Here is an 18,856-nt window from a genome sequence, read left to right as displayed (position 1 = left end):
TGATGGAAAGTCCATCGTGTGCTTGATTATTTTCATCAGTGGTTTTAAAGGTGATCTTGGGAAAGCCGACCAGCACCAACATTTGCATCAGCTTGCGTGTTCTGTTTCGATAGGATATCCATTACTCCATTTTCCTCCCACACTCTAAATCCCAGATCTCATCAATATATCGCCTCCCGATGGTAAAATGGCCATGCTATATATCATAAATGGCAAAAATTAGATTGTAAGCCCCACAGGGAAAGGAACTGTTGTGAGTGATTACAGCCCACTGACCTCATCGTGGAATATGTCTCCTCTCCCGAGTTGTTTGTTTTAGTAAAGATTTGGATCCCTCATGAAAGAACAGTTTTGGAGCATCTTTATGGAGCACTGTATGGTGGTGTTCTGTTATTCCTCTTGGAATTGCATGATTACATGGATTACTGGGTGTTAGCATTTCCCGTTTCAGTGGGCTGTGTCTATACACTGTCCAACTAGGGCCACATGCAGCCAAGCTGCGCTCTCTAGTCTCCTTAAGGCCTCATGCACACGGCCATTGACCGTAATGCTTCCGTGGGGTTCCATGCCTCCGTTTCGCACCAGACCTTCCGGATTGATGAAGGGTGCACACGGCCGATGCCCGCAATATGCGGGCACAGCCAGGCAACGGCCCTGTGCATGAGGCCTAAAAGAGACTTCTTCGCTCATGGGGAATTCAGGTATTTCATAAAGCAGACATGTCAGGAGAGCTGACGGATCTAGGGCTGCAGTAAACAAATATTTTAGTAATCGAGTATTCTATCGATTTATTTTTTACATTAGATCGAGTAATCGAATAAGAAAAACCTTCCTAAAATAACCTATTCTTTTTTCTTACAGTGGTATAGCACATAATTGCACACACATAAGGCTTCTTTCACAGCTGCAATAGACATTCTGTCAGAAGAACAGCCGGAATGTACCGTATCGGGTATAGCTGGATACTGCCGGCTGCTGCAGTGATTGACTGTAATGGGGTCCGGCCTTGTTACAGCATTCAAGCTGGGTTTTGGCCGGACAAAAAAAAAAGCAAAGCTTTGGACGATACCCAGCATGTATGCCGGAACATGGCCAGGTGGCCTTGGACCACATTATAGTCAATGAGAGCATATAGCTGGTTGTATCCGGCTATACCCAATACGGTATACTCCTGCAGGCTGTTCTTCTGCCAGAATGTGTATCCAAGGTTATATAACTTTATACCTGCCAAATCACAGGTGCCCCGTTTAACCCCTCTCCCCTCCACCAATAACTTTATACATGCCAAATCACAGGTGCCCCGTTTAACCCTTCTCCCCCCCGCCAATAATTTTATACAAGCAATTGCCAAATCACAGGTCCCCCCACCGCCACTGGTGCTGCTAACTTTATACTTGCCTTTCCTGGCAGTGCGGCGTGCGCTGACATATGGAGTCCACAGGAGACGCGTCTTCATCCCAGCATGCACTGGGACCTGACGTCACACACAGCATCATCCAGCGCGCTGACCATGTGTGTACGCAAGGCCCTGGCCAGTGCACCGCGGTGCCGAGTCGGGAGGCCACGGAGCGGTGAGCGAGAAGCTTCACTTCACTCGCGCTCCGTGGTCATGTGATTTTAAACGAATCCTCGATGCAGGGAAACTGCATCGAGGATTTCTTTGCCTCCATTTCATCGATTAAATCGATGAATCGTTTCAGCCCTACAGTGAGTGCAGAATTATTAGGCAAATGAGTATTTTGACCACATCATCCTCTTCATGCATGTTGTCTTACTCCAAGCTGTATAGGCTCGAAAACCTACTACCAATTAAGCATATTAGGTGATGTGCATCTCTGTAATGAGAAGGGGTGTGGTCTAATGACATCAACACCCTATATTAGGTGTGCATAATTATTAGGCAACTTCCTTTCCTTTGGCAAAATGGGTCAAAAGAAGGACTTGACAGGCTCAGAAAAGTCAAGAATAGTGAGATATCTTGCAGAGGGATGCAGCACTCTTAAAATTGCAAAGCTTCTGAAGCGTGATCATCGAACAATCAAGCGTTTCATTCAGAATAGTCAACAGGGTCGCAAGAAGCGTGTGGAAAAACCAAGGCGCAAAATAACTGCCCATGAACTGAGAAAAGTCAAGCGTGCAGCTGCCAAGGTGCCACTTGCCACCAGTTTGGCCATATTTCAGAGCTGCAACATCACTGGAGTGCCCAAAAGCACAAGGTGTGCAATACTCAGAGACATGGCCAAGGTAAGAAAGGCTGAAAGACGACCACCACTGAACAAGACACACAAGCTGAAACGTCAAGACTGGGCCAAGAAATATCTCAAGACTGATTTTTCTAAGGTTTTATGGACTGATGAAATGAGAGCGAGTCTTGATGGGCCAGATGGATGGGCCCGTGGCTGGATTGGTAAAGGGCAGAGAGCTCCAGTCCGACTCAGACGCCAGCAAGGTGGAGGTGGAGTACTGGTTTGGGCTGGTATCATCAAAGATGAGCTTGTGGGGCCTTTTCGGGTTGAGGATGGAGTCAAGCTCAACTCCCAGTCCTACTGCCAGTTTCTGGAAGACACCTTCTTCAAGCAGTGGTACAGGAAGAAGTCTGCATCCTTCAAGAAAAACATGATTTTCATGCAGGACAATGCTCCATCACACGCGTCCAAGTACTCCACAGCGTGGCTGGCAAGAAAGGGTATAAAAGAAGAAAATCTAATGACATGGCCTCCTTGTTCACCTGATCTGAACCCCATTGAGAACCTGTGGTCCATCATCAAATGTGAGATTTACAAGGAGGGAAAACAGTACACCTCTCTGAACAGTGTCTGGGAGGCTGTGGTTGCTGCTGCACGCAATGTTGATGGTGAACAGATCAAAACACTGACAGAATCCATGGATGGCAGGCTTTTGAGTGTCCTTGCAAAGAAAGGTGGCTATATTGGTCACTGATTTGTTTTTGTTTTGTTTTTGAATGTCAGAAATGTATATTTGTGAATGTTGAGATGTTATATTGGTTTCACTGGTAAAAATAAATAATTGAAATGGGTATATATTAGTTTTTTGTTAAGTTGCCTAATAATTATGCACAGTAATAGTCACCTGCACACACAGATATCCCCCTAAAATAGCTAAAACTAAAAACAAACTAAAAACTACTTCCAAAAATATTCAGCTTTGATATTAATGAGTTTTTTTGGGTTCATTGAGAACATGGTTGTTGTTCAATAATAAAATTAATCCTCAAAAATACAACTTGCCTAATAATTCTGCACTCCCTGTAGACGGATCCATTTAATAATTTATGCTAACTTTTTTCTCCACCTGGCCAGTTGAAGGACTCTGGAGGAATGGAGTAAACCTCTCTTGGGATATTCAGTTTATAAAAATGTCTATTCACTGTCTTCTCTCTTGTATTTGCAGCATTTGGTGAACATCTTTGCACGTCTGGCTAATGATAACATCGGCTACATTGATTGGGATCCTTATGTACCAAAGGTAAACGAGTAGAGCTTTTTTAAAAAAAAAAATTGGCAGAGAGAATCCTCTTCTGCATCTATGGCTGGGTTCTTGGAGGATGGGGACCCAGCAGATATTTGCTGCATGGTATATCTATGCAAGCTTCCATTGTGTTCTATTGTCTGATGAGCCTTGTACTGACATGCAGGTAATAATAAAGGAGTCGTCCAGTTATGTAAGTAAAGGTCCCCATACACATTAGTTTATTGTCTGCCCAACCCAACGAGAACAGCATTTGTGTGGGGAGCTCCCAACTCTCCTCAAACAGATAACGTCAGGGATAGGAGGATCGGCCCATGTGAATATTTTCACCCAATCCTTTTGTTCTCCCGGGAGGTAATCTGCCACAAGAAGTGTCTAGCCAGCGGCCTTCTCTACTCTCCTCGTAGAATACACATTTGGCTGAGCTGAACGGGCACATACAGTCAGGTCCATAAATATTGGGACATCGACACAATTCTAACATTTTTGGCTCTATACACCACCACAATGGATTTGAAATGAAACTAACAAGATGTACTTTAACTGCAGACTGTCAGCTTTAATTTGAGGGTATTTACATCCAAATCAGGTGAACGGTGTAGGAATTACAACAGTTTGCATATGTGCCTCCCACTTGTTAAGGGACCAAAAGTAATGGGACAGAATAATAATCATAAATCAAACTTTCACTTTTTAATACTTGGTTGCAAATCCTTTGCAGTCAATTACAGCCTGAAGTCTGGAACGCATTGACATCACCAGACACTGGGTTTCATCCCTGGTGATGCTCTGCCAGGCCACTACTGCAACTGTCTTCAGTTCCTGCTTGTTCTTGGGGCATTTTCCCTTCAGTTTTGTCTTCAGCAAGTGAAATGCATGATCAATCGGACCCCTTCCCCATTGACACAAGAGGATGAAGTATCCGTAAGCTAGGATAAGAGCTGTAGGAATAATCAAGTAATGGATATGACACACAGGGCGTTATGACACTACTACAGGCATGACATACCAGTGTTTAATGTGGGACAACCTTCTTTCATTGAACTTTTTGTTTTTCGGGAATGTTAAATTATGTTGATTTCCATGAGGGACTTCCTAGTTTCCAAAAACTAAAAAACATTTGCACTTTGCACAATGAGCATTCCCACTGTAATTTGTGGGAGCTTCCAACAGGTTTGGCCACAGCCATTTATGATGCCTGGGGTAGGGTGTGTGCTCTGTGACTATATATTACGGTATGTATCAGTGTTTCCTGGGTGGAGGGGTTTGTTACTGTCCATAAGGTGGACACATGGAAGTATTTTTCCTATAATGATTTTTTAACCACTGTTTTCTTCTTTATGGTCTTTTTTTTTTTTCCCCAGGTTTTTACCAGGGTTCTACGTAGTTTAAACCTCCCTGTCGGAAGCAGTCAAGTGATTGTCCCGAGACAGATAGCGAACGCTTATGACATTGGACATGCAGTTATATGGATCACAGCAATGATGGTAGGAAATGATTGTAGCTGGTTGGTTTAAAAGAAACCCTGTATATAAACGCTGTGAGAGTCATTTATTAATGAACGGCCTAAAGCGCCGGTCTTAATAACCCCTATAGCTGGTGCTGAATCGCCGAAGTTATGTAGAGGCGCCAGTCTAAATCTAAGCCAGCTTCCGAGCTGTCTTACGTTTAGACCATTTTCTACACCTAAAACAGGCTTAAAAAATGATGAATGAGAAGGACCTTCCCTGCTCATAAAAGATTGCGGTTAAAATAACCTTTGCGACACAATCTGCGCCAGAAATACACCTAATATAGGCGTATTTCTTGTTATTAAATGACTCCCTATGTGTTTATCTTCTGCTTCTAATCATATTTTTGAACATTGGAGACCAAATCCCATTCTCCACTGTTGCCTTACAAAACAATCTGCTTATCTTCAATTTTATTAAAATGATCACCTGGTATGAAAAGTTTGGCGCAGCTTCCTAGACACATTTGACACTTTTTCTTATGATGCATCATGGCTGGCATATTTTATGTGTTTCTCAGCAAAAATGTTGCATTTTATAACTCGGCAGCACACCTATTTCTTGACATTTTGGTGCACACCATGTCCTTCACCGTCAGAGTTCTGCGCGTTTTGTTCTAAAAATCTCCCTCATAGGGTTTCTTAAATCAGCCCGTGCCTTCTAACTGGCAACAAGGAATCTGCAAGGTTCCTCATCTCCCTGCGGCATTCCTGCTCTGCTAAAAGTCCACACAAGGGGCATGATTCCAATAATAGGAGTACGTTAGAGAATTGTTTTACTTGGTTACCTGGTCTACAACCTGAAGGCGTTGTGGCTGACAAAACATCTTGTCCTGCATAGCAATGATTATTGAGCTGAGCTGAGAAGGTACTGTTAGTGTACATTATTATTAATTTTCTAGTGACATTATTTCCAAGATACAGTACATATAATAAATGTAAACATACAAAATATGTAATAACAAAAATTCAATAAGTGTGGACTAACGTGTAGACATGCTGGTGTAGATTAACATAGAACCCTCCCTGGGAGGGCTACAACGGAAGGAGACAGGGTAGACGCTGCTTATATGGCTGGGTAATGGCAGCAGGTTACTGTAGGCTTTTCTAAAGAGACAGCTTTCAGGTTCCTCTTGAAGGTCTGGATGGTGGGGAGATGTGCTGGGTTAGCAAGGTCCAGTCAGTGGGGAATGCATATGAGAAATCTTGGACATTTTTGTGTGAAGAGCAGACAGGTGGAAATCAAAGAAGAGCATTTTTTGAGGATTTAAGATCATTCATGGGGATGTATCGAGGCGGTAGGTCTGCGATGTATGGAGGGGACAGCCTGTGGACGGCCTAGCATGTTATTGTTAGTGTTTTGAACTTAAATTGCTGGGCAGTGGGGAGCCAGTGAAGGAATTTTTTAGAGGAGAAACGAGAGAGTGGAGGATAGGTTGGAGGTGCACACAAGTGTTTCGATAGGAGGTCAGAAAGGTTTCAGTAGTCTAGGTGGGACATGATGAGGGCTTGCGCTAGCAAGTTTGATGACTCAGGCTTACGTTAGTTCACACTATACAGATTTTTAGCCAAAAGCAGGAGTGAGGCCTATACAGAGATAAGTTATTACAAAATGATTTGTACCTGTTCTGTGTTTTTGACCCGCACCTGGTTTTCGCTCACAATCACTGAGGAAAATCACTGACCAAATCGCTGAAGTGTGAACTAGGCCTTAAGGTTGAGGAAGAAGCTGATACAAGAAATGCTTTTGAGTGAGAAACGGCAGTAAGTGTTAAAGGCTTTGATGTACAGATTGAAGGTCGGGGCAGAATCAAGTGTTGTATCAAGTCAGTGGCCCAGTGAGACTGGAGAAAGTGTGAAGCCATTAACGGTGATTGATGGGTCTGGTGGGGGGCTGAGTGACATGAGGAATGTATGATTAGGGTATGGCCCTATTCACACCACCGTATTTTGCAGACAAACGGAACGTATGCAGATGCAACACGGAAATCAATGTGACCATTTTGCAGAATAACGGATCCACTAAATACAGACAGTAAAGGTGCATTCACACAACCGTATGTGTTTTGCAGTCCGCAAAATGTGAATCTACAAAAAATCCGGACGATGTCTGTGTTATATATGTGTTGCATGCTTTTTTTTTTTTTGCGCGGATCTATTGTAACAATGTCTATCCTTGTTTGCAAAACGGACAAGAATGCAACACATGGGAGTGCCGGTTTTCTTTCATTCTTCTGATTTTGGGATTACCTCCACACAAACCGAGCACCCCTCAACCAGTACGCTGTGCCGCCTGACTTCATTACACAAGAATAGGATATGTTCTATCCTTTTTGTTGGCTACAGAATGGATGTGCAGATGTGGACCCATTGTAATGAATGGGTCTGCGTCTGATCTGAAAAAAAAATGCGGATCGGATGCGGACCATAAATACGGTCGTGTGCATGGGGTCTTAGTCCGTTTTCTCCATGTTGAGTTTTAGAAAAGAGGAGAAGCCTGCACTGATTTTGTGCATCTTGGTTAGTGCTAGACATTTAGTATTCACTTACTTTTTATTTCATTTCATTGTCTGATCTTGGTTACATTCACACAAAAAAAATCAAAAATCAAGGCTTCTGAACTATTCCACTGTTTTATATGTGAGGTCAAGAGAAGTCATCCATGACTTCCTGCCTGTCAGCGAACACTGATAAACCTTTAATTAATGCTTCCAGGATTCATTAAAGGGGTTGTCTCACTTCAGCAAATAGCATTTATTATGTAGAGAAAGCGAATACAAGTCACTTACTAATGTATTGTGTTTTTCCATATTGCTTCCATTGCTGGCTTGATTCATTTTTCCATCACATTATACACTGCTCGTTTCCATGGTTACGACCACCCTGCAATCTAGCAGCGGTGGTCGTGCTTGCACACTATAGGGAAAAGCACTAGCCTATGTGCGGTCCCGGCCACCAGAGAGGCTGGCTCTTTTTCCTATAGTGTGATATCTTTGATTGTTATATTAAGTGGTTTACTTGTAAAAATATGATTTTATGCTTATTTTTTTACATTATTATACTAAAGTTTTTTAATGTTTTGTCCTTTGCAGGGAGGACCAAGCAAGACTGTGCAAAAACATCTTACAGGGTTGTTTAACAGCATTGCCTCTTTCTATCACCCGTCTAACAATGGCCGGTGGCTGGTAAGTACTTTGCTTACATTTCTTTGCAAGTTTTCCAGGCACTTGAGCTCATCAGCATTCCTTAGTAAATCTTTCTTGGAAAAGTCACTGCTGTTTTAGGGGAAGACATCCAGGATATACACATATCATGACTTTGCATCTCTGTGAGAGGACAGCACCTGTTACTTAGTGTTCAGGCTTTACTAGGAAATATCCTGGCCAGTTCTTACGCTATTAAATCCCTTCTCTTAAGTCCTTGATCTTCTTTAGTAAGAATATTTATTATGCATTGCTTGCTTCATCCTTGGTTATGTACTAGGTGCTACATTGACTCTCCCAGGCCTTTAAAAAGGAAGTCATTAGTTGATTCTAAATGCCAGAATACATAAGTAGCAGGTTGTCTTCACATTTTCTGATATTAGTGCCTCTTAGTTCACACTTCAGTGATTTCCATCAGTCATTGTGAGCCAAAACCAGGTGCGGGTCAAAAACACAGAATAGGTGCAAATCGCATCAGTACGCTTGATCTCTGAGGAGGCTTCACTACTGGTCATGGCTCACCATAACTGATGGAAATACCTGACCAAATAACTCAAGTGTGAACTCCGCCTAAGGCCTATTTCACACGAACAATATTGTATAGGCTTTTTAGAGACGCAGTTAAGTATGGACGCTGACTTTCTAAATAATATTACCCAATAAACATGATGGCATACCAGCAACTCTATTCTTATCATGGCCTTCCCTTGTGATTTCCCAAGGGCCTCAGGTATTTGGATTTCTTCATCAGTAAATGCCACCGTTACCATTACTTGGTTTCTTGGGCATTGTGCCACAGACACAGAACAGATCATTTACAGAACTCGTGAAACCTAAATTCATACATAAATCTCCTAGGTTTTTCCGCAATGCACAGACAAGATATCAGCATGTGATGTTGAAACGTCCTTTTTGTTTACTTGATGCATGAGATGTGCTAAAAATAAGAGCCGATGGTGCTAAGAAGTCAAACATCAGGAGCCTTGCAGATGTTGTGTAACCACAATAGAGCGTGTGACCAGGAAGCTATTTATATTTAGGCTTTGTGAACGGATTTATTTTTGCCTATTGCTTAAACTCTCTCTGGATGGCAATACAGGGTGTAAGATCAGTGCATGAGCAGGAACTGTATCAACTTTTATTGTTCTTAACCACTTCCCGCAACTGTAACGCCGAAAGGCGTCATTGCGGCGGCTCCCCCAGGCTACGCTAACGCCAATAGGCGTCATCTCGCGTGAGCCGAGATTTCCTGTGAACGCGCGCACACAGGCGCGCGCGCTCATAGGAACGGAAGGTAAGAGAGTTGATCTCCAGCCTGCCAGCGGCGATCGTTCGCTGGCAGGCTGGAGATGTGTTTTTTTTAACCCCTAACAGGTATATTAGACGCTGTTTTGATAACAGCGTCTAATATACCTGCTACCTGGTCCTCTGGTGGTCCCCTTTGTTTGGATCGACCACCAGAGGACACAGGCAGCTCAGTAAAGTAGCACCAAGCACCACTACACTACACTACACCCCCCCCGTCACTTATTAACCCCTTATTAGCCCCTGATCACCCCTGATCACCCCATATAGACTCCCTGATCACCCCCCTGTCATTGATCACCCCCCTGTCATTGATCACCCCCCTGTAAAGCTCCATTCAGACGTCCGCATGATTTTTACGGATGCACTGATAGATGGATCGGATCCGCAAAACGCATCCGGACGTCTGAATGAAGCCTTACAGGGGCGTGATCAATGACTGTGGTGATCACCCCATATAGACTCCCTGATCACCCCCCTGTCATTGATTACCCCCCTGTCATTGATTACCCCCCTGTAAAGCTCCATTCAGATGTCCGCATGATTTTTACGGATGCACTGATAGATGGATCGGATCCGCAAAACGCATCCGGACGTCTGAATGAAGCCTTACAGGGGCATGATCAATGATTGTGGTGATCACCCCATATAGACTCCCTGATCACCCCCCTGTCATTGATTACACCCCTGTCATTGATCACCCCCCTGTAAAGCTCCATTCAGATGTCCGCATGATTTTTACGGATGCACTGATAGATGGATCGGATCCGCAAAACGCATCCGGACGTCTGAATGAAGCCTTACAGGGGCGTGATCAATGACTGTGGTGATCACCCCATATAGACTCCCTGATCACCCCCCTGTCATTGATTACCCCCCTGTAAAGCTCCATTCAGACGTCCGCATGATTTTTACGGATCCACTGATAGATGGATCGGATCCGCAAAACGCATCCGGACGTCTGAATGAAGCCTTACAGGGGCATGATCAATGACTGTGGTGATCACCCCATATAGACTCCCTGATCACCCCCCTGTCATTGATTACCCCCCTGTAAAGCTCCATTCAGATGTCCGCATGATTTTTACGGATCCACTGATAGATGGATCGGATCCGCAAAACGCATACGGACGTCTGAATGAAGCCTTACAGGGGCGTGATCAATGACTGTGGTTATCGCCCCATATAGACTCCCTGATCACCCCCCCCTGTCATTGATCACCCCCCCCTGTCATTGATCACCCCCCCCTGTCATTGATCACCCCCCCTGTCATTGATCACCCCTCTGTAAGGCTCCAGACATTTTTTTGGCCCAAGTTAGCGGAATTATTATTTTTTTTTTCTTACAAAGTCACATATTCCACTAACTTGTGTCAAAAAATAAAATCTCACATGAACTCACCATACCCCTCACGGAAACCAAATGCGTAAAAATTTTTAGACATTTATATTCCAGACTTCTTCTCACGCTTTAGGGCCCCTAGAATGCCAGGGCAGTATAAATACCCCACATGTGACCCCATTTCGGAAAGAAGACACCCCCAGGTATTCCGTGAGGGGCATATTGAGTCCATGAAAGATTGAAATTTTTGTCCCAAGTTAGCGGAACGGGAGACTTTGTGAGAAAAAAAATTAAAAATATCAATTTCCGCTAACTTGTGCCAAAAAAAAAAAATTTCTATGAACTCGCCATGCCCCTCATTGAATACCTTGGGGTGTCTTCTTTCCAAAATGGGGTCACATGTGGGGTATTTATACTGCCCTGGCATTCTAGGGGCCCCAAAGCGTGAGAAGAAGTCTGGTATCCAAATGTATAAAAATGCCCTCCTAAAAGGAATTTGGGCACCTTTGCGCATCTAGGCTGCAATAAAGTGTCACACATCTGGTATCGCCGTACTCAGGAGAAGTTGGGGAATGTGTTTTGGGGTGTCATTTTACATATACCCATGCTGGGTGAGAGAAATATCTTGGTCAAATGCCAACTTTGTATAAAAAAATGGTAAAAGTTGTCTTTTGCCAAGATATTTCTCTCACCCAGCAAGGGTATATGTAAAATGACACCCCAAAACACATTCCCCAACTTCTCCTGAATACGGCGATACCACATGTGTGACACTTTTTTGCAGCCTAGGTGGGCAAAGGGGCCCATATTCCAAAGAGCACCTTTAGGATTTCACAGGTCATTTACCTACTTACCACACATTAGGGCCCCTGGAAAATGCCAGGGCAGTATAACTACCCCACAAGTGACCCCATTTTGGAAAGAAGACACCCCAAGGTATTCCGTGAGGGGCATGGCAAGTTCCTAGAATTTTTTATTTTTTGTCACAAGTTAGTGGAAAATGCTGATTTTTTTTTTTTTTCATACAAAGTCTCATTTTCCACTAACTTGTGACAAAAAATAAAAAATTCTAGGAACTTGCCATGCCCCTCACGGAATACCTTGGGGTCTCTTCTTTCCAAAATGGGGTCACTTGTGGGGTAGTTATACTGCCCTGGCATTCTAGGGGCCCGAATGTGTGGTAAGGAGTTTGAAATCAAATTCTGTAAAAAATGACCTGTGAAATCCGAAAGGTGCTCTTTGGAATATGGGCCCCTTTGCCCACCTAGGCTGCAAAAAAGTGTCACACATCTGGTATTGCCGTACTCAGGAGAAGGTGGGGAATGTGTTTTGGGGTGTCATTTTACATATACCCATGCTGGGTGAGAGAAATATCTTGGCAAAAGACAACTTTTCCCATTTTTTTATACAAAGTTGGCATTTGACCAAGATATTTATCTCACCCAGCATGGGTATATGTAAAATGACACCCCAAAACACATTCCTCAACTTCTCCTGAGTACGTAGATACCAGATGTGTGACACTTTTTTGCAGCCTAGGTGGGCAAAGGGGCCCACATTCCAAAAGCACCTTTCGGATTTCACTGGTCATTTTTTACAGAATTTGATTTCAAACTCCTTACCACACATTTGGGCCCCTAGAATGCCAGGGCAGTATAACTACCCCACAAGTGACCCCATTTTGGAAAGAAGAGACCCCAAGGTATTTCGTGATGGGCATAGTGAGTTCATAGAAGTTTTTATTTTTTGTCACAAGTTAGTGGAATATGAGACTTTGTATGAAAAAAAATAAAATAAAAAAAAATCATCATTTTCCGCTAACTTGTGACAAAAAATAAAAAGTTCTATGAACTCACTATGCCCATCAGCGAATACCTTAGGGTGTGTACTTTCCTAAATGGGGTCATTTGTGGGGTGTTTGTACTGTCTGGGCATTGTAGAACCTCAGGAAACATGACAGGTGCTCAGAAAGTCAGAGCTGCTTCAAAAAGCGGAAATTCACATTTTTGTACCATAGTTTGTAAACGCTATAACTTTTACCCAAACCATTTTTTTTTTACCCAAACATTTTTTTTTTATCAAAGACATGTAGAACTATAAATTTAGAGCAAAATTTCTATATGGATCTCGTTTTTTTTGCAAAATTTTACAACTGAAAGTGAAAAATGTCATTTTTTTGCAAAAAAATCGTTAAATTTCGATTAATAACAAAAAAAGTAAAAATGTCAGCAGCAATGAAATACCACCAAATGAAAGCTCTATTAGTGAGAAGAAAAGGAGGTAAAATTCATTTGGGTGGTAAGTTGCATGACCGAGCAATAAACGGTGAAAGTAGTGTAGTGCCGATTTGTAAAAAAGGGCCTGGTCTTTAGGGGGGTATAAACCTGTGGTCCTTAAGTGGTTAAAGTGTACCTCCAGTTAAAAACACATTTTCAGAAGTGAATAGTACATGTGACTATAAGAAACCTTGTAATATATCTTATTAAAGAATTATGCTATCCCTTGGGCTTCTCAGGGTGCTTTCTTCCCCTTCCCCTTTACCCAGCCTAATCTCTAGTAGCTCGGTCTCCAGCCTCACACACAAAAGGCTATGGAGAGAAGAGTAGGGATGAGGAGACTCCTGCCAGCTAGTAAATTATTAATTACCTCACTCTGGACAGTGGTATAGCCCTGTCCTACTAGTAGTATGGTCAAAAGTGCTAAGTGTAGCAGAACTAAGAAGCTGCAGTTTGTATCTCTCTCATCCAGCATCCCAACCCCCCCCCCCCCCTTCCCCCATCTCTCCAAAGACATCAATGTTAAAAGCTGGAAAAAGCAAAGCAGCCTAAAATAAAGCATATGGAAGCATTTTTTCCTTTAACAAGATATATTACAAAGTTTATTATATTCACTTGTGCTATTCATTTATGGAAAGTTTTTTTATATGTGGTACTTTCAGGTAAAATTTAAAATAGTTGCAAATGTATTTCATCCAACATGAAGTCCTCTGCAACTGAATAGAATTAAATTAAAATATGCTAGTATCGTACTTGCAATGCCACACAGACCATTAACTTTTACTTAGATCTCACTGAACATGCTCATTTTACTAACCATCTGAAAGTCCAAATGATCATGGAAAAAACAAGAGAAGTTTTTGAAGACTTGTGAAGAAAAGTATTTGAAGCCATTGTAAACCTTTTATAATTAATTTCCTTTTATTGTGCTAATGCATCTAAAATTAAGCTAAAGATGCTATTGTTCTGTCTGCACAGCTCCTCTGCAGACCTATGGGTCCACACAGTAACAGACAATAAACAGTGTAATCAGATCCTGTAGTCATTCAGTTTTTTTTTTTTTGTCTACATCTTGCTAACCTCTTAAGGTCCCTTTACACGGGATGATACAGCAGCAGATTGTCGGGAGGGAAGTGTTCCTTCCCGACAGTCGCCTGCTCGCTGGTGGAGAAGACGGCTGCATTTACATGTAGCGATCCCCTTCACAGTATGGTGAGGAGCAATTGCACGTCTCCATACTAACTAGTTGTTTGCCGGCAGCAGATGCGGTTTACTTGTGCTACGGGCAAACAATAATTTTTGTGACCGCACAATTGATCTATTACCCGATGTGTTTCGCTTGTTCATTGGGTAATCGACGGTACATTTACAATGCCAGATGATCGCAAACGAGCGTTTTTATGATTCAGGATATTTAGCCCCTGTAAAGGGCCCTATAGCAAACAGTGGGGGACAAAATGAAAGTCTGCAGGATACATGCGGGTAACGCAGCTGAGATAGCGATCACCTGATATGACTTGCTCTCACTCCCCCCCTCTCATACACATGCCTGTGCAACTAAGCATACTTGTGTTGTGAATGGGAGAGGGAAAAAAGCAGCTGCCAGACACCTCATGGTGGCTTATCTCCCCAAAAGCAAAAGGATCGCGCCTAAAAATTAGTTTGTTGCCAAATGCAGTTTGAAAAGTATTATATAAACTTTTCTTCTTTTTTTTTTTTGTTTGTTTTTAATAGACAAAACTTATGAAACTGCTGCAGAGACTGCCATGCTGTGTTGTACGAAGGCTGCATCGGGAGAGGTATAAGAAGCCGTCCTGGCTGACCTCCGTGCCGGACACCCACAAGCTCAGTGATCAAGATGTGACAGACTTTGTGCAAAGTGTAATGCAGCCTGTTCTCCTGGCAATGTTTAGTAAAACTGGAAGTCTGGAGGCAGCACAAGCCCTGCAGAATCTTGCACTGATGCGTCCAGAGCTCGTCATTCCTCCAGTACTTGAAAGGTAAGTAGATAATTCCATGTATGTTCTTCATTAGTTCCTGTATGAGCATGCAGAAATGTCAATGTCCTTCACGAGCTAAAACCACCTTCTGGACTCCTAGGCCTAGAAAGAGTAGGGATTTAAATTGAAAAGTTGCAAGTTACACTTTTTCCCATAAAACTATCTACTGGTATATATCAATCTGCTCATCTCCTCCTACTTTATATCATGCACACAGATAGGACTGCACGTTTCCTTTAGGGGTGCACAAATTTCTGATTTGCAAAACATGGACACCAGCCTTGTGCGTTCTGCATTTTGCGGAACGGGGCTTGCTGTTTTATTCTTGTCCGTAAATCGGACAAGAATAGGACGTGTTTAATATTTTTTTTTTGCGGGGACACGGAACGGACATAAAGGACAGCACACGGGTGTGCTGTCCACCTCATTTGCAGCCCCTTTGAAATGAATGGGTCCGAATCCGACCCTGAAAAAATGCAGATCGGACACCTACCAAAAAGACTTGTGTGCATAACCCCATAATGTCGTGAGGCATATATTGTTTTAATATATAATAGAATTTGAAATGCCTTTCTTGTCTAAGCATTATTTAAATATTCCGTACTGTTTAGACCTTGGATGGAATGGTATTGCCCAGTTTCGGCTATTGATTGTACCCAGTGGGTACCTACTGTAATTTTCATTGTGGCTGTAAATAAAGAAGACAGGCCTACATCAGTTGTGGCTTGAAATAAAAGCACACTACAGGTACACCAAGCATTGTGTGTGTCCAGTGACTTTTTATCTTAACTTGCAGCACAAACTTTGACCTATAATTGCTGTCACTTTGAAGAAAGTCTAGACTTCAAGTAAAGGCATGGAACTACTCCATTAGAGGGGGTCGTCCAGATCAGTGTTCATAGACCACCAGTTACACAAGTAAAAATAAGCAATAAATTATAGTAATATTTCGGGTACAACATTTTAATAAACTAGTGTTTTTGAACAGTACCACGTGTCCCTGTCTGTGATTCCAGCTCCCCAAACACTCCACTGTACGGAAGACATTTACACATTTTCCGCCAAATATAATGTTTAAAGGGTGCCTGTTTTTTCACTTTTCACTTTCCACTTTATACAGAACTTATCCAGCTATGGAAACCCTAACTGAGCCTCACCAGCTTACAGCAACTTTAAGTTGTGTCATTGGGGTGGCACGCAGCCTGGTGGCTGGTGGCAGGTGGTTCCCAGAAGGCCCAACGCACATGCTACCTCTATTGATGAGAGCGCTCCCTGGTGTGGATCCAAACGATTTTAGCAAATGCATGGTATGTACAGAAGATGCGGAAGAGGGTTCAAGTGAAATGGTCTTATGTGCTTAAAAGGATAAAGTGATCCCGTTTTTTTATGTATGGCAAGAATTTTGTGTAAAGTATTGAAATGAAAGCGATTTCTAGAGTTTACCATTGTGAAAAGTGTTTCCAGAAGTTCTCTGCAGCGCCCCAGATTTGGCTGGTGTCACAAATTCACACTGGAAATCGATCAGAGCCACCCTTCACTTCTGCCTTTCCACAGTGTTTAAAGGGGTTATCTCATGACTAATGTAAAAAGTAAAAATTAGATATCATATAGTACATGACAATCTCTTTCTAACAAAGCTAGAACCAGCCCTGTACCTCACATAGATCCAGAGATCTCCACATTCATTGCTCTGCCTGATTTATATCAAGCTGACAGCTCAAGGGAGTGTCTTTTCTGCTGCTACTAAGGGGGCGTGTCCATGGTCTGCCTATCACAGCTCAGGAGGCAGTTGAAGGATGAAACTGAGCATGTGCGGCCATCTCAGTGAGCCGGACAAAGAAATAAGTAAAAAAACAAACAGCAGATGGCGCTAAACAGATACATTTTATTGAATAACTCAGTGGCTATGCAAAATTTTTAATTACCTGCAATCACAAATAATTCAGGTGCTGATTTGAAAACTGTAGAATATTTTTCGTGGGACAGCCCACTACTTATCTAAACATGGTGTTTTTTTAAATAAAAATTTACAGTGATTACATCATTAAAGGGATTGTCTCATCTTGCCATTACTAAGGCGAGATGAGCCTAAGCTCTGACCACCCGGTGGCTGGGAAACAGTGGAGTGGGATGACGCCATTGCAGTGAACCGGAGCTACGGGAACAGCATAGCACAGCACATTTTGCTGTTTCCACTCTGAAACAGCTCTGCTGTTTCCCTGCCACCTTGTGGTCAGGGCTTAGACGCATTTCGCCTCAGTAATGACACGATGAGACAACCCCTTTGAGTCTGAAATTGTTTTTTTTTTTTTCTTAGGGTTGTTTCCATTGTTCGATTATCTATCTAAATGTCTTTTATTTTGCTAATTTTGTGACATTCATTTTTATCTTTTATTTGAAAACAGATCACATTCCAATTTATTGCAACATTTTCCACTTTGGTGCCTTTAGTAGACTGCTCATCAGTACTTCAAGAAAGAAACGATCTGTCAGAGGTAAGGATCCATTCTTTATTGTCCTTTTTACATGGGCCAATGTTGAGGGCAATTAACCATTCGTTCCTGATAATTGCCTGATTGTCAGAGATGGGGAGAGCTGCCTTTACATGCAGCAATGATTTCCTGAATGGGGATGTGTGATTGCTCGTCCTTTTGGAGGATCATTGCTTTTGGACAGCAGATCCCTGTTTATACAGGACGATGTGCTGCACAGAAAGAAGGATTTCACTGTACAATCGCCCAATGAACAAGGCCAATTATCGGGAGCGAGCGTTTCTACATACAGTCAGTCATACCCTGATAATTGGATCGCTGCTGGGGGTCACATAGCATTATATTGATTTATGATGCTATGTAACCTTTTACAGTTCTGGAATGTATTGGATAACACTGACATAATGCTGCCAGTGTTATGCAATACATTCCAGAACTGTAAGGGTTACATAGCATCATAAATCAATATAATGCTATGCGACCCCATCAGTACTGGGAGGTCAGGCCGGGAGCTGCGCTGTGGTGAGAAGCACTTGTCTGCAAGGGGCCTTATGGTCCTCTTACTTGAGCCAATAATAAGACAACTATCGATCAGTGATTGTTTAAAGCGCCTTTCACCAGGCCCAATGCAAATTATCATTCTCAGGCTGATGTGCTGCCATTAAACCTGCGTTTTAGCGCCATATGAAAGATATGATCACCTGACAAACAATTGTCCATTTCCAATAATTGACCCCAATAATCTACCCTTGGGAATGGGTCCGAACTTCTTAACTGTAAATCTCTATTTGTCACCAAATCCGTGTACGTATCTAGGTTTATCTAACAATCATACGTCCCTGTATTAGAAACGCAACATTTCAGTTGAATTCCATTCAGCCATTTCTCAGGTCTACTATTATACTGCTACTTATATGTTTCAGATAAAGCTAAAGATAGCCATACACATGAAATCATGGTTCAGCCAATAGAAATGTCTCCAAACTGCCCCATAAGTGTCCACAATCAGAAGCCGATCATGGCCTGAAGGAGGGCAGTCAGAGAGCCCCCCATGGGCATTGGACCTTTCGGTTTAAATGACTTTATTGATAAATAATATGACTGCCCTCACACTCCTATGGGCTTTAAATGCTGAATTCTACAACTTTTGTGTTATTTCTTCAGGTGGAGAGGGAGCTGTGCTCGGCCAGTGCAGAGTTTGAAGACTTTGTGCTCCAGTTCATGGACAGGTGAAAGGAT

The 18,856-nt window shown here is 42.6% G+C and overlaps 1 protein-coding gene across 3 annotated transcripts in view; it reads left to right on the top strand.

The window, feature by feature from the left end:
* Nucleotides 1-18,856, top strand: part of PSME4 (proteasome activator subunit 4) — a 168,003-nt gene that overhangs the window by 70,354 nt on the left and 78,793 nt on the right. For 2 of the 3 annotated variants that reach the window (XM_040429738.1, XM_040429739.1), the window contains 7 exons: nt 3,412-3,486; nt 4,854-4,976; nt 8,092-8,184; nt 14,860-15,125; nt 16,246-16,432; nt 17,531-17,620; nt 18,782-18,846. In XM_040429738.1, the coding sequence (XP_040285672.1) occupies nt 3,412-3,486; nt 4,854-4,976; nt 8,092-8,184; nt 14,860-15,125; nt 16,246-16,432; nt 17,531-17,620; nt 18,782-18,846 (899 nt within the window). The remainder of the gene's footprint in view (nt 1-3,411; nt 3,487-4,853; nt 4,977-8,091; nt 8,185-14,859; nt 15,126-16,245; nt 16,433-17,530; nt 17,621-18,781; nt 18,847-18,856) is intronic. The other variant, XM_040429740.1, reaches the window with a different exon arrangement.

Source organism: Bufo bufo, chromosome 4 (assembly GCF_905171765.1).
Source record: "Bufo bufo chromosome 4, aBufBuf1.1, whole genome shotgun sequence".
In the NCBI taxonomy this organism is placed as follows: domain Eukaryota; kingdom Metazoa; phylum Chordata; class Amphibia; order Anura; family Bufonidae; genus Bufo; species Bufo bufo.
The sequence above is the reverse complement of the archived record's forward strand: the minus strand, read 5'-3'. Positions and strand labels throughout refer to the sequence as shown.